General features: G+C 34.6%; 1 protein-coding gene across 2 annotated transcripts; it reads left to right on the top strand.

Annotated features, from left to right (window-relative positions):
• Positions 1-9,564: 9,564 nt before the first annotated feature.
• On the top strand, positions 9,565-12,409 carry LOC148601009 (uncharacterized). 2 transcript variants are annotated; one of them, XM_088555936.1, is made up of 5 exons: positions 9,568-9,812; positions 10,531-10,647; positions 10,868-10,943; positions 11,645-11,907; positions 12,231-12,409. In XM_088555936.1, exons 1-5 carry the CDS (start codon positions 9,579-9,581, stop codon positions 12,303-12,305), a joined length of 765 nt encoding a protein of 254 aa, XP_088412062.1. In that variant the 5' UTR covers positions 9,568-9,578; the 3' UTR covers positions 12,306-12,409. The 2 variants fall into 2 exon arrangements, with proteins under 2 accessions (XP_088412063.1, XP_088412062.1); XM_088555937.1 differs by lacking the exon at positions 10,531-10,647 and having other exon boundaries at positions 9,565-9,812.
• Positions 12,410-12,631: the final 222 nt, after the last annotated feature.

Here is a 12,631-nt window from a genome sequence, read left to right on the forward strand (position 1 = left end):
TTAAACGCACGATAGGATCATTCGTTTAAAGACAAATCCCACTAACCAGTTCTGACGTTAGGAATTTCGTGAAATTTTACTGAAATGTTCTCAAGTATAAAAGCAATGAAATAAGATTCTAAAAATTATAGTTCACCGTGTTTTTAATGCAGATATAACAGTTAAAAAAATCGTAAAATCGGGAGTCTTAGTCATTTTCCGAATTCAGAGGTCTTTGATTTTGTAAATGTTTTTATGATTGACACTTGCATTGCATCACTAGATTAAAAAATTTCTTTTCTTCATTCTCAAGACATTAAAAACAAAATACAAAGAGTTTTATCCGCCTAAAAAGAACCTTTTATTGTTTCCCGCCAAAAGAAAAACTTACTTTTTAACCATATTCACAGTAATTTGAAATACTTCTCACGTTAAGATTTTTTTTCAAACTTGCGATATGAAAAGGTATTCATTAGTTGGATAGTATTAACTCTGTAAAAAGTGGGGCTCACCGATCATATAAGAAATTTAACCACATTTGTGTCCAATTTATGCATAATTTTATTTGGTCATTGGACGTTTCCTATTCAAAATGTTATGTTGGATGACGTTATGTCATAGTCAGCGACGGGACATCTTCACAAGCTCGAAACAGAAAGAAAAAATAGAATACCAAAATGGCAATACAAAAACTTGACAGTGAAAAAAAACAAGGACAAAAGAATTACGACAGAGAGAACAGAAGTCGATCTTCAGCCGATTTATACATAAAACTATTCTTGTTTTTGCATGATCGTGTCTCCTCGCGTGAACATGTAAAAATGTGTATTCATATTTTAAGTTTCCACAAAACTTACATACACTTCGAATGACTTATCTGGATCTTAAGTACAACATTTACATATGTACGTGGGGCATTTCAACAGTTAGTAGTAATAATTTAGGAAGGGAATATTGCACGACAGATGCCGTTGAAGTAATTTTACATGGAAGAGAGTGCACTTATACCTACCATTTGTACTTGTACAAGTTTGGGTTTTCTTGTGGCGTACTTTGTATCAAATTTGAAATAAAAAAGCAGAATTGAAATTTTCAAAAAAAAAACAAAAAGGCAGGATCATTATTGTCCTTATATTTTTCGTTTACATTAAAAATCATTTGCTGATGAAAAAAGTGCCCTCAAAATAAGAAGGCAGGACATAAAAATTGTTCCCAGCCCTCCCCCCTCCCCCATTAAACTTAAATGGTTTCTCCACAAGTAGATGTATGAATCCCTACTTTGATTAAGTAAACAAACTCCCTTACAAAGAAGGGGGTTTATGACCCACCTATTGAAATTATAAGAAAAATGACCACCTTATCCTGTAAAAAAAATTAGATCATCCGTTTTAATTTTCTGAACAAGCTAAATCAAGAAAATAAATTGTCGGTAAATATACATCCTGGTCGTAAATTAAGGCTATATTATTTTTCCGGTGCTCCTACAATGATACTGCGTAGATTTTTTTGGCAAATGAACGACAATCAATCATATGCATGCGACCTAGTTGCAAGTGGGCTAAGAAATACAATTTTAAGGCTGATGGAAGCGAAGCAAACAGATTTGTGGGGATAGAATTGGTAAAAAATCAGGATTTTGTGCAAAAAAAAAAACAAATATGTCCTCAAATTTCAGAGGAGGGACATTTGCCGGATCCGCCCACATGAATCCGCGCATAAATTACATGTACATAATTCACATGAAACTATTTCTACATTTTTACCTCAGTAAATGAACTGGCAAATTATGTTTTATTTGCAATAATACGGGACCACCTTTAATATCCCCCGTTCAACAACTTGTCGGGATTAGGAAAACTAACTCTCTCTCTCCAAAAAAAGATTATTGTTCCATATCTCCCACCTGACCCTCGTTAAAATGTTTGATATTCAAATTGGCAAAGCTCCCCTTAAAAAAATGCTGATTATGAATTTTTTTTCCAAATCTTTATATTAGTAAAATTTGTTTTTCAGTTTCCTCGGAATTTCCTTGTGAAATTGTAGTCGTGAGTTTGTGTAGGACAGACGGACCCATGGACGGACACCTGGCATTTACGGAAAATTTTTCAAAGCAGCTCCCAGGAGCCTTAATCCTGGTTAAATTTTGTTTTTTAAGGTAATAAATTTAACAAAGAGGTGTAAAACAATTTTGATTCGAGAAGACTTAGGTAGGACTAATCATAAAGATTTTTCAGCAATTCAAAGTTTCCTTCTATCTATTATAGTTTTCAAGGTATTGGCTGAAAACTATATAAAAAGCCCGCCATTTTTCATCTTTATAGGGCAAAAATTCTTGCAAGGAGACGAATGACAACTTTGATCCCGTGGAGACTTTTGTAGGCCTTTTAATAAGGATCATTTCATCAACTTAAAGAATTTGGCTAAACTTGACAGTTTAGGAGGTATAATAAACGAAAAACTACTGTCTGATCCCTATGTCCTATTTTTAGTAACAGCAGTCATGTTTTTCAACGGATCACAAATCCCCACATCTGCTCCATGCAGGATACCCCAAGAAACATCCATACTAAGTTTGGTTCCAATCGTTCAAGTGGCCCGTGCAGGTCCGGGTGTCAAAAGAATAGGCCTGCAGCAGCGCTAAGCTTGTCGTAAAAGGCGACTAAATAGTGCTCAGAACCCTAGCCGGGGGCTAGGGCGCTCTGCCCACAGAGCAACTGGGTTGTGTGCCCCAGGTGGTGGAATGGGGTACCCCTAGCGTGTTACATGCTGGGGTTGTCAGGCTATAATACGGAAAACCTGTCCGCAAACCATAGTGGTGCACCGTGTTGGGAAAGACGCCACGTTTCTCGCACGATAAAAAACCCTACTGTGGTATTCTCCCGGAGTAGGAACCATAGGGCTCCGCCACAGGAGGTTAAATTGCCCGACCCTATCCATCTCTCCCTATTTCCAGTGGCAATCAAAATTTGTCGACCCCCATTGTCCTTGTGTCCCATCCCATTTTTCATTTCATCATCATTTCATGTTCACTTCATGTTCATCGCCTGAATATAGCTGAAGTATTGCTGCTCGGGCGTTAAACCCCAACAAACAAACAAACAAACAATTGTTCAAGTAGTGTCAGAGGAGAAGAGTTTTGAAAAATTGTTAACGACGACAACGGACGCCAAATGATGGCAATAGCTCACCTGGCCGAAGCCAAACCTGGTGAGCTAAAAACATGAAAATATATGCTTTAGATCAACTACATGTACAATCTTATTCAGTCGAAATTAATGCAAAGTGGCATCTCTACTAAGTCATCGATTGACTTAGTGTTGACTTGTTCCGAAGTGCCGTATCAATGTTTGAAAAAGATGCACTTTCTCTCAGAAAAAAATGAAGTTTCTAATCAAAAACTGACATCAACATTCACTCAAGTTGTTTGAATACTGACACAAACATTCTATCAAAATATAATAAAATGCTTCGCAGGGCACAGCTTGATACGAATGCAGAGGTAAAAAACTGAACAGTTTGGGCAAGTATAAACACAACACTTAAACTTCATACAGCTTTGAATTTCAATTACAATAAAACATTTTGACACAGGATAAAAATTTAAAAAGAATCTAAGTGGTAACTTTTTGCCCCTTATTCCTAAATTAGTGGTTCAAGTCAAAACCTGCAAAATCAATCCCAACCTTCCTTAAGGGGCATGCAATCCATTACATAAGGTACAATCAAGAAATAAGAAAAATATGCTACTTTTTGGCCTCTTATTCTTACATCGCTCAAGTAACAACCCAATATATCAATCCCAAACTTCTTTTTGTGCTATAGCATCTTGTACATTGTAGTAAAATTTATATGAGGTCCACTTTAACTCAAATTTTTGTCTAATTTCTAAAATTTACATGTCTTAACCCTCAAAATCAATTCCAGTCTTCCTTTGAAGGTATGACACCTTCATGACCTTGTGATACAATTTCAAAGAGATCCATTCACTAATAATCAGGTTGTTGTCAGGACATCAGGAAAATGCATGTTTCTGGCCCCTAATTTCTAAAATGTTCAGTCTTAACCCCCAAAATAGAAATCACTGAGACATAATCTACTCTGTGGGCACCACCATAACAATTAAGCCATACATACTAGTGAATTTAGATGATCTACCCACATGCTAAATATCAAAAGACAAAAACGTTAGAGCCCGGACACTAGTTTGTCACAGAAAAAAAAGGACCTTGAGGTCAAAGTTCGAGGTTAAATGCCATTATCCATGGTATGGGATACATCACCTTTATCTGATCTACCCACATACACAATATCAAAAGCTCACATTGAAAGACAAAAAGTCACACCCCAGAAACAATTTCTTCCATTGAAAAATAGAAATTTAACCTCGAGGTCAAAGTTCAAGGTCATAGAACACTATTCATTACACATGATACATCTTCTTATGGTGATCTACCATATCGTGCTAAATATCAAAAACTTACATTGAAAGACAAAAAAGTTACAGTCCAGACATGACTTTGTCACTGAAAAACAGGAATTTGACCTTGAGGTCAAAGTTCAAGTTTCAAAGGCCGCTATCCATGGTAAGATACACATTGCCTTTAAGTGCTCTACATTCATGCAAAATATAAAAAGTCTACATCAAAAGACATAAAAAAGTTACAGCCCGGACATGACTTTATAATGGACAGATGGAGTGATCACTATAGGGCGACTGCCATTTTTCATGGCGGGGCCCTTAATCAATCCCAGTCTGACCATTGTGATATAGAATATTTTGGAAGAATATCATAGGCATCCCTAGGCTTTTATTGAAGTTATGTAGTTAAGTTCTGTGAAATACGTGTTTTGGCCTCTTTTTGTCCCTGAATTCTTAAATGGATGGGACCATAACCCCTTTAAATCAATACCAACCTTCCTTTTATGATTTAAAATCTTGTTATAAAATTTTATAAAGATGAACCAACTAATATTCAAGTTAAAAAACGAAAAACCAAGTGTCTATGGACGACAAATAGAGCGACTCTAACACAGATGTCAGTACCATACCATTAAACAACTGCAAATTTTAAGCAGTCATAAACAAATCCTTCGTATGTTTTAAGTCACCGTATCATATTATGATTTTTTTTATGTTATTTACATTTTAACGTCATATTTCATCAGGCCCTATGAAGTAAATGTATATTGCAAATACCTCAGTAACTGTAAGTAAATTATTTCTGGCAGAAAAGTAATCTCCTGTACAATAAAATCGTAAGTCTGGCTTTGAAATAAATGCTCCATTCATTCCTCTCAAATGATTCCATACTGATTGATTATCTTCATTTCTTTTCCTAAAATAATAACAGATTAACACAACTTTGCACTATTTGTTCAAGGCAAGACTTTCTTCATTAGTTGCAAATCAAAAATGCCTACTGACACATAAGGGACATTCCAACCCTTATTTTTCAACTCCATTCCCGCAAAAGATATAGGCTTCAAATTTCTGAAATATAAGTAGTGAAATTTCCAATAATTATGACCTGAAACATTTGTATTTTAGTAAAATGGAGATTTGTAAGATGTACAAAACCTCTCTCCATTCTAATTAAAAATATCAATATTTATGAAGAAATGTAGTTTTCAGTTTTGAGGGGATTAAAAGATTTCTCCACTCAAGATAGTTAAATTTTAGATTTCAACCCACAAGCTTAAGCAAGTGGGTTAAATCTAAAATCTATGTATTGAGAGTGAAAAAATCTTGTAATCCCCAATAGCATCAGAGGAGAATATGTTTCTCACATGAATCTGAAAATTCAAAAGGAAGGACTGATGGAAGGACAGACTAAGTAATACAAATATACCACCACTTAGTAGCATGGGAGCAAAAGTTAGAAGTTTAATATGTGAATACATGTATTTCTTTCAACTTATTAAATAGTCTTGGAACAATGACTCTACATCTGGTTTTTATATTAATAGAATTATTAATTGGAAAGAGTGAGTAGCCAAACTATGATAAATAAGTGCACAGTAGAATGCCTAAGTTTAAACATATGCAGAGAATTTTTTGGATGCACAAGTTAAATCTCCATGCTTTCACAACATGAGTTAACATATTTTGGTTATGTACCATATCCAGTTGAAATGGCAAAGGCAAAGATTCATTCTTTTTTTTTTGGTGAAAAAATAGTAGGTGGCTAATTGTCCTGGAAGAGGTAAGTTTGTGACCATACATTTTTAAACAATCATATAACAAATACATGTACATTGTTTATACATGTTACAACTTACTCAACTTTAAAACCACACATGGCTGCAAATGCTGATACAACTTGGCCATACGTGTCTTCACAAACAGGAGTTCTGCTACCACATTCTCTTTTTTTGTAAATTTCAGCTACCAAATTTTCAATTGCATTATAATATTGACATAATGAAGAATATTTGAGTATTCTTTCATGGCGACTCAAACTGAAATACAGAAAATTATTAATTCATATGATAATGAGAACGAATATGGTAAATATGTCAAAGTGACAACAACTCCACCAGGATGAAAAATGTCCCCTATATATAATTATCTGATATGTTACATGTATATGGATGGTATGAAAACACCACTTGGACCAGAGTTCAATTAAACATATGGTATATACATGGTACATGTATGAAAACACTACTTAGACCTGACTTTAATCGATAATATGATATCATTATGTGGTGATTTTCATATTTGATTACTCTTAGGTCCAAAGCTGGTCATTTTAGCCTGAAGCAGCCAATATTAAAGAGTAATCAATGAACCAAGGTTATAGCGGTAATCAAAAGAATGTAATCCAGAGACAAAGACCAGACATGGAAAACAGACATACACAACACAGAACATAAAGTAACTAAAATCATACATACAAAGTAACAAAAGCGAATGAGCAACTCGGACTTCACTAAATATGGGAGCATACACTAGGTGCACTGGTAGGGTAAGTGTCCTCTGCTTTTCCAGAAACACCCGCCGAGTTGCTCATAGAAAGTCAAGTCCGGGGTAGACAAACGAGGAAAGACAAACTATGACCCATTGAATAAATCAGTCTTCATGGTGCAGATGGATACACCATAACGATCCATGAGTTCATGATGACGACCGTAAACCTTCTGAAGTGATGACTTCAATCTTGTAGCAACATAACCCTGTTCCAGAAGCCTATTTGTTAAAGTTCTAGTGCGATACAAAAAGTCTGCGTAGTTTCGGCAAGCTCTGGCATAACGTATGAGTTGTGATATGAACACTCCATACGCAGGAGCCGAAGGGATGTTGCCACAGATGCAACCTAAGTGCCTAATTTAACTGTTGAGGCTTTTAATTGTATCTATCAAAATCAAAATAGAAATCAATAGATAAATTCTAGTTAAGTGCAGACATGATGCCTGAAATATACCTGCTTTTTTTAAACGTAGTTATTTTCAAGGTTGTCATATATCAGTTTAGTTTTGACTTCTGAAGGTTAATTGATGTGTCATTTAATTGAGACAAAATGAAATTCGGTTTAATTGGATCTTTTCCCCACACACATTGTCCGCTTGAACAAACATACATGTATATCAAATGAAGTATTAATCAAGGGGACCAAGATTCGAGTGGTTATCAAAAGAATGCATTCCAAGGAAAAATGGACACGCACAGCAAAGAACATGAAGTAACCAAAATAACACGCACAAAGAAACACCAGTAAACGAATAACCAGGACGACACCAAAACCTGGGAGCATAAACCAGGTGAACTGGTAGGATAAAGGCCCACTGCTCTTCTAGAAACACTCATAAAATGCCACGTCCAGGGTAGACGAAAGAGGAAAAAACTATGACATGATTGTTTAACAAATTGTTTCTCATGGTATTGATGTATACACCATAATTCACGATCCACGAGTTCATAGTGACAAACTTAAAACTTTTGTAGTGATGACTTCAAACTTGTAACAAGAAGGACTTATTCTTGTTTTTATGATCGGTCACACATCCGAAATGATGTCCCGCAACATACAATACGTAAGAGAAAAGATTAGTCACCACTGATACAGTGCACCGTAGGAAGCAGTAACTTATTGGTACTGTTTTTGATATAGGGCCACGAGGCAAAATTATTGGTACGGTCGGAGCAGTACCAACCGTCCCGGTTCTGACGCCCATGTGTCTACTGTAAGAAAACAACCAAAAGAATCTTCAGAGATTATAATGTAATTTACAAAGTAATTTAAACTAATTTGTTCCGTCAGTTAATACGCAATATTCAGTAACTTTCTACCTACTACAATTCTATATAAAAAAAACAATGGAACAATGATTTGTTTGGCAAATCAGGCGTAGCAAGTTTTTGCTAAATCAAATGGAAATTCAATTTTTTAATGAACTTATTATTCAATAAAATTATGGTAGGTTCTTAAGACTTAAGCCAGCCAAAATCTTGCACCATCTTTTTCAAAAATTGTTTTAGCGTTTTTTTTGCATTTTGCACCCTATGGACCCAATTTGAAATAAGTTTTCGGGTCTTACAGGTCATCAAAGGTCAACATAACCATAATGTGTACTCATACATTTTGTTTGTGCCTTTCATACGTTAAATACAATTATATTTGATATCTGTGCATGTGAAATTGAGATGTTTTAAGATAAAAACTATCATACCATACATTGATTCAAAAGTGTCTACCATAAAATGTTCTGTTTTATAATTTTTAAGGAAGTTTAAAATCTCACTGCTCTTGGCCTCCACTATTTCCTAATTCTCGCACTGCACTTGTATTATGGCAAACATTTAGTAAATATATTTTCAAGGATAAATCCTATATATGTCTACAAAGTCCCTTAGGGTAGCCTGGGACATGGCGTAGAAGACGTACAAAATGTATCAGTGCTATAGTCATAATCAAATTTAATGTAATGCAAAGAAAGTGACATCAACTAATGCTTTTAATAGTTCTACAAGATTCAAAATTCATGCATCAATTCAGTTTATTTCGCTGTACGGTACATTGTGTAGCAATATAATTCTAATTTTTTCTTTGAAAATTACATACTTACATATAAAAAGCTGACGTTATTACATTTGGCTTAAGAAGAATCAGTTTTCCTTACGAAAACTAAAGCAAATTAAAAAACAAAATGAAATGACAGCAAAGCGATTGCTGACATTTAGTTACATTTCGGTAGTTATAATGTCGTGTGCAAATTTAACCAATCGCTATGAATGAGAGAACAAACTCAAAATCCATCAACAGAAACCAGTATATATGGGCATTTATATCAAAGATTAATGATGCGTACAGACGCTGTATAATGTTGTGATATACACGTTCAAAAAGAGGTCTAAGATGAAGGAAAGGCAAAGGATAGACACAAATAACATGTAAAAAGTAAACAAAAACTAAAAAAAATATAACATCAAGACTACTTGATGCTTCTAAAGGGAGACTTCCTGTCTCAAAACTAAAACAGCCAATGGCTATAAATAATAATTTAGTAAACAATTTGAAACTTAATATATTCAGTAGTCTTGTGACTGTCGGTAATACCATTATTCAATTTTATTCAAAAATCTCGTGATTTCTTTTGAAATGCGTAACAGTAGACAACTCACCATAGCGGTGGTGTACATGCATGTACCTTTAAAGAGTCTCGAGACTAAAGTAAACAGAGTAGAACTGATAATGAAAGAATGTGCTTGTTTACTAATAGTTTGTTATTTCGTGGCGGTAAATGTAAATGGATGCTGTATACCAAGACAATGGGAAGGACTGCAGGCAGTATCTGCTGGCATCATGGCTGGTGACAAGGGCATTGCTATGACGGTAAGAGGGTCTGGATTGCGTCGTATAATTTTGAGGGTCCAGGGGAATGGAAAGTAAATTTATATTGTCTAAAAGGTAATCGATTCACATATTTACACGAATTTTAAAAGTATGCGAGTTTTTAACGACTGTGCAGGGCAAAAATGAGGTTTTTTTAGGATGGAAATGTTAGAATAACATTTTAAAAAAGATTACGGAGTTTTCCAGGTACCAGAAAACTTTACCGTCACAGTGGTGTCAGATGATATAATGGGACCTTACGGAGGATAGTACGTAAATTTATCACAATTAAGTCGCCTTGGGTGTGTATATATTTAGAAGTAGGGGTTTTACGAAATTGAGGAGATTTTAGGGCCGAACTTCGTTTTAAGAAGCTCACCGAACCATCCAAGCTACGACAGGGCCCACAAACACTGACCCTTCCTGTGCTGGAATCCACAGGGTTATCGGATGATGTAATGTCCAATGCTCTTATAAACCATGTTTCATCGTATATGTACTGTTTCAGATTGTAGAAGTCATTTAAGTGTTTTTGAAATAACTTTAAGCATCCTTTTTCAATTACCGAAGAGTCGATTCGGTATGATAAACGTTCTCAATTCTTTCTAAAATCAAATAAATATCAATTATGTCAATAGTTATTTAGCAAAATTGTGATGAAAATTACAATTGCAAGTTATAGTGTAATCAATTTAGTCTTTTAATTGCTGTTTTCCAGGCATTGTTCAAGACTTCATACGATTCGCATAGGCGTAAAATTTACGCTAAAGGGTCAGGAAATTATTTGTTTAATGGGCAACCATTTGAGGAGGAACTACTTTATGATTACGACAAGGTATATGTCTAGTTTATTTGTTAAAGAAATCTTTTGATATTACGTCCTTGTCATCTTTGTTCAAAACAACGTTTGAAATTTATGTTTAAACATCGGTTTCGAACTTCATATAGTGAACGAAGGATAACTATTTGATATTATAGTCATTACGTCGATATATTGGACATTTGATTTGACGGTCGCTTACTCAAGTTAATAATATGAAGTATATTTGTTGTAGAAAGTTATGTATACTGTGGCGAATGGAAATTGCTCAACTACTCCATTGCCTGGAACGATGTTTAGCTGCTTACCAGGTACTTACGTTTGATTGGCTCTTATGAAAAAAGTGTGACAGTCTAAGCTTTAACAGTTTTCTTATCGTCATTCGCCACATCTTAATATATTATTTTGAAAATCTAGGAAATTGTGAATTGTCGAATTAAAAGATGCAAAATATTACATGCTATAATAAAATAGTGCAAAACCATTTAACACTCTTCACTTGAACTCTTGATCAGAGAAATGAAAGGTGAACGAAGATTTTATAGATTCATATTCATATGAACCAAAAGGGAGTGCATAATGGCATCGTGTAATAAAGAATCTCTGAAAGTTTCATTTAATTCCATCTAGCGGTTCCAAAAGAGTTGCTGATTAGAACTGGGGACAGACGAACAGACAGACAAGCGGAGTATAATAAATATTTTAACTGGTTACATGGTATAATTAATACCGTGATCCGAAGAAAACTCCCAAGCCCCATCCTCAATATCAAATAGTCGTCCCTTATGTTATGTCATTTATTGCGACTGTAACGGAACCTTAACGAAAAAACAAAACAAAAACAAAAAAAACCCCTCCCCCCCCCAAAAAAAAAAAAAAAAAAATAACAAAACAAAACCAATTTCCATATCAGTAAACGTATCATAAAGATAAAGAAGACCCATTAAATAAATCGCATATCAATAATTTGGAAGTCAGTAAGCAACTTTTTATGATACTATTCTTTTTACAGATAATGCGACTTTGAAATTGTCAAGTTACTACGGTTTTGGTAACGTAACTGTTCCAATAGAAATTTACACTTTTACTATAATGGATGTGGCTGTTACTGTCACAGTGGGAAAGAAAGACTGTGTACTTCTCGGTGAACACTATGTTGTGCCTGGCTCCATGGTAGATAGTGGATTCATGGGAGTCACACTTGGTATTAAAAATCCTGCGGTGTTCGATGTTCCAGCCAAGTGTAAAATGTGTCGAAAATCAAACTTTGCTCATGTAAATTTAACTTGTTTATTCATTATAGGCGTTAAACAAAAGTGCTACGTAATATCTATTTTTAAAGTGAAGGGTCATTAAAAGTATTGTCAAAAAATTCTTATCTAACTAAAAGTCTAATGCATATTAATGTCTCGTTAAGATTATGCTATATAAGGAGGGGGGCGGAATAGTAAAGTCGATATCCCTTTCGATTCGCACAAAGGAAAATCTTATATAAATATATATAAACAATTTACACCCAAGAACTTTTAACTCTTTAAACTTTTAGTAGTCTACTGACAATGTTTTTTCATACTTTTATATCAAATTATTTGTTACAGGAAATGGAGACGACGCATGTACAATACAGACACCAGTCTGTCCTCACAGCTCTTCAATCGACACAGAAGAAATAAAGCTGCTTTCTATAAACAATCATTCTTTATGTTAAGTGATCCGTTCGAAGTGCATTATTAAACTCACCATCAAACAGCGTAATAAAACAAAGCAATTATTTAAATGTTTTTATTGTTTTTTTTTCATGGTATATAATTCGTATCCTGTAAATGATGGTAGATCAATTTCTGATTGTTGGAATTAAATTTCTTTCACAGGCCTTTCTCGTAATATTGTTACATAAGGCCGTCTTGCAAATGCTTAGAAACCTTTCTGTTTGATCTGATTCCTTGAAGCTCACTGGCTTCGCTGCTTGCTTTTCTTGGCATACATAGAACAATTATAT

Source organism: Perna viridis, chromosome 12 (genome assembly GCF_037379345.1).
Source record: "Perna viridis isolate PV_CMFRI_1.1 ecotype Kerala chromosome 12, ASM3737934v1, whole genome shotgun sequence".
Classification (NCBI taxonomy): Eukaryota; Metazoa; Mollusca; class Bivalvia; order Mytilida; family Mytilidae; genus Perna; species Perna viridis.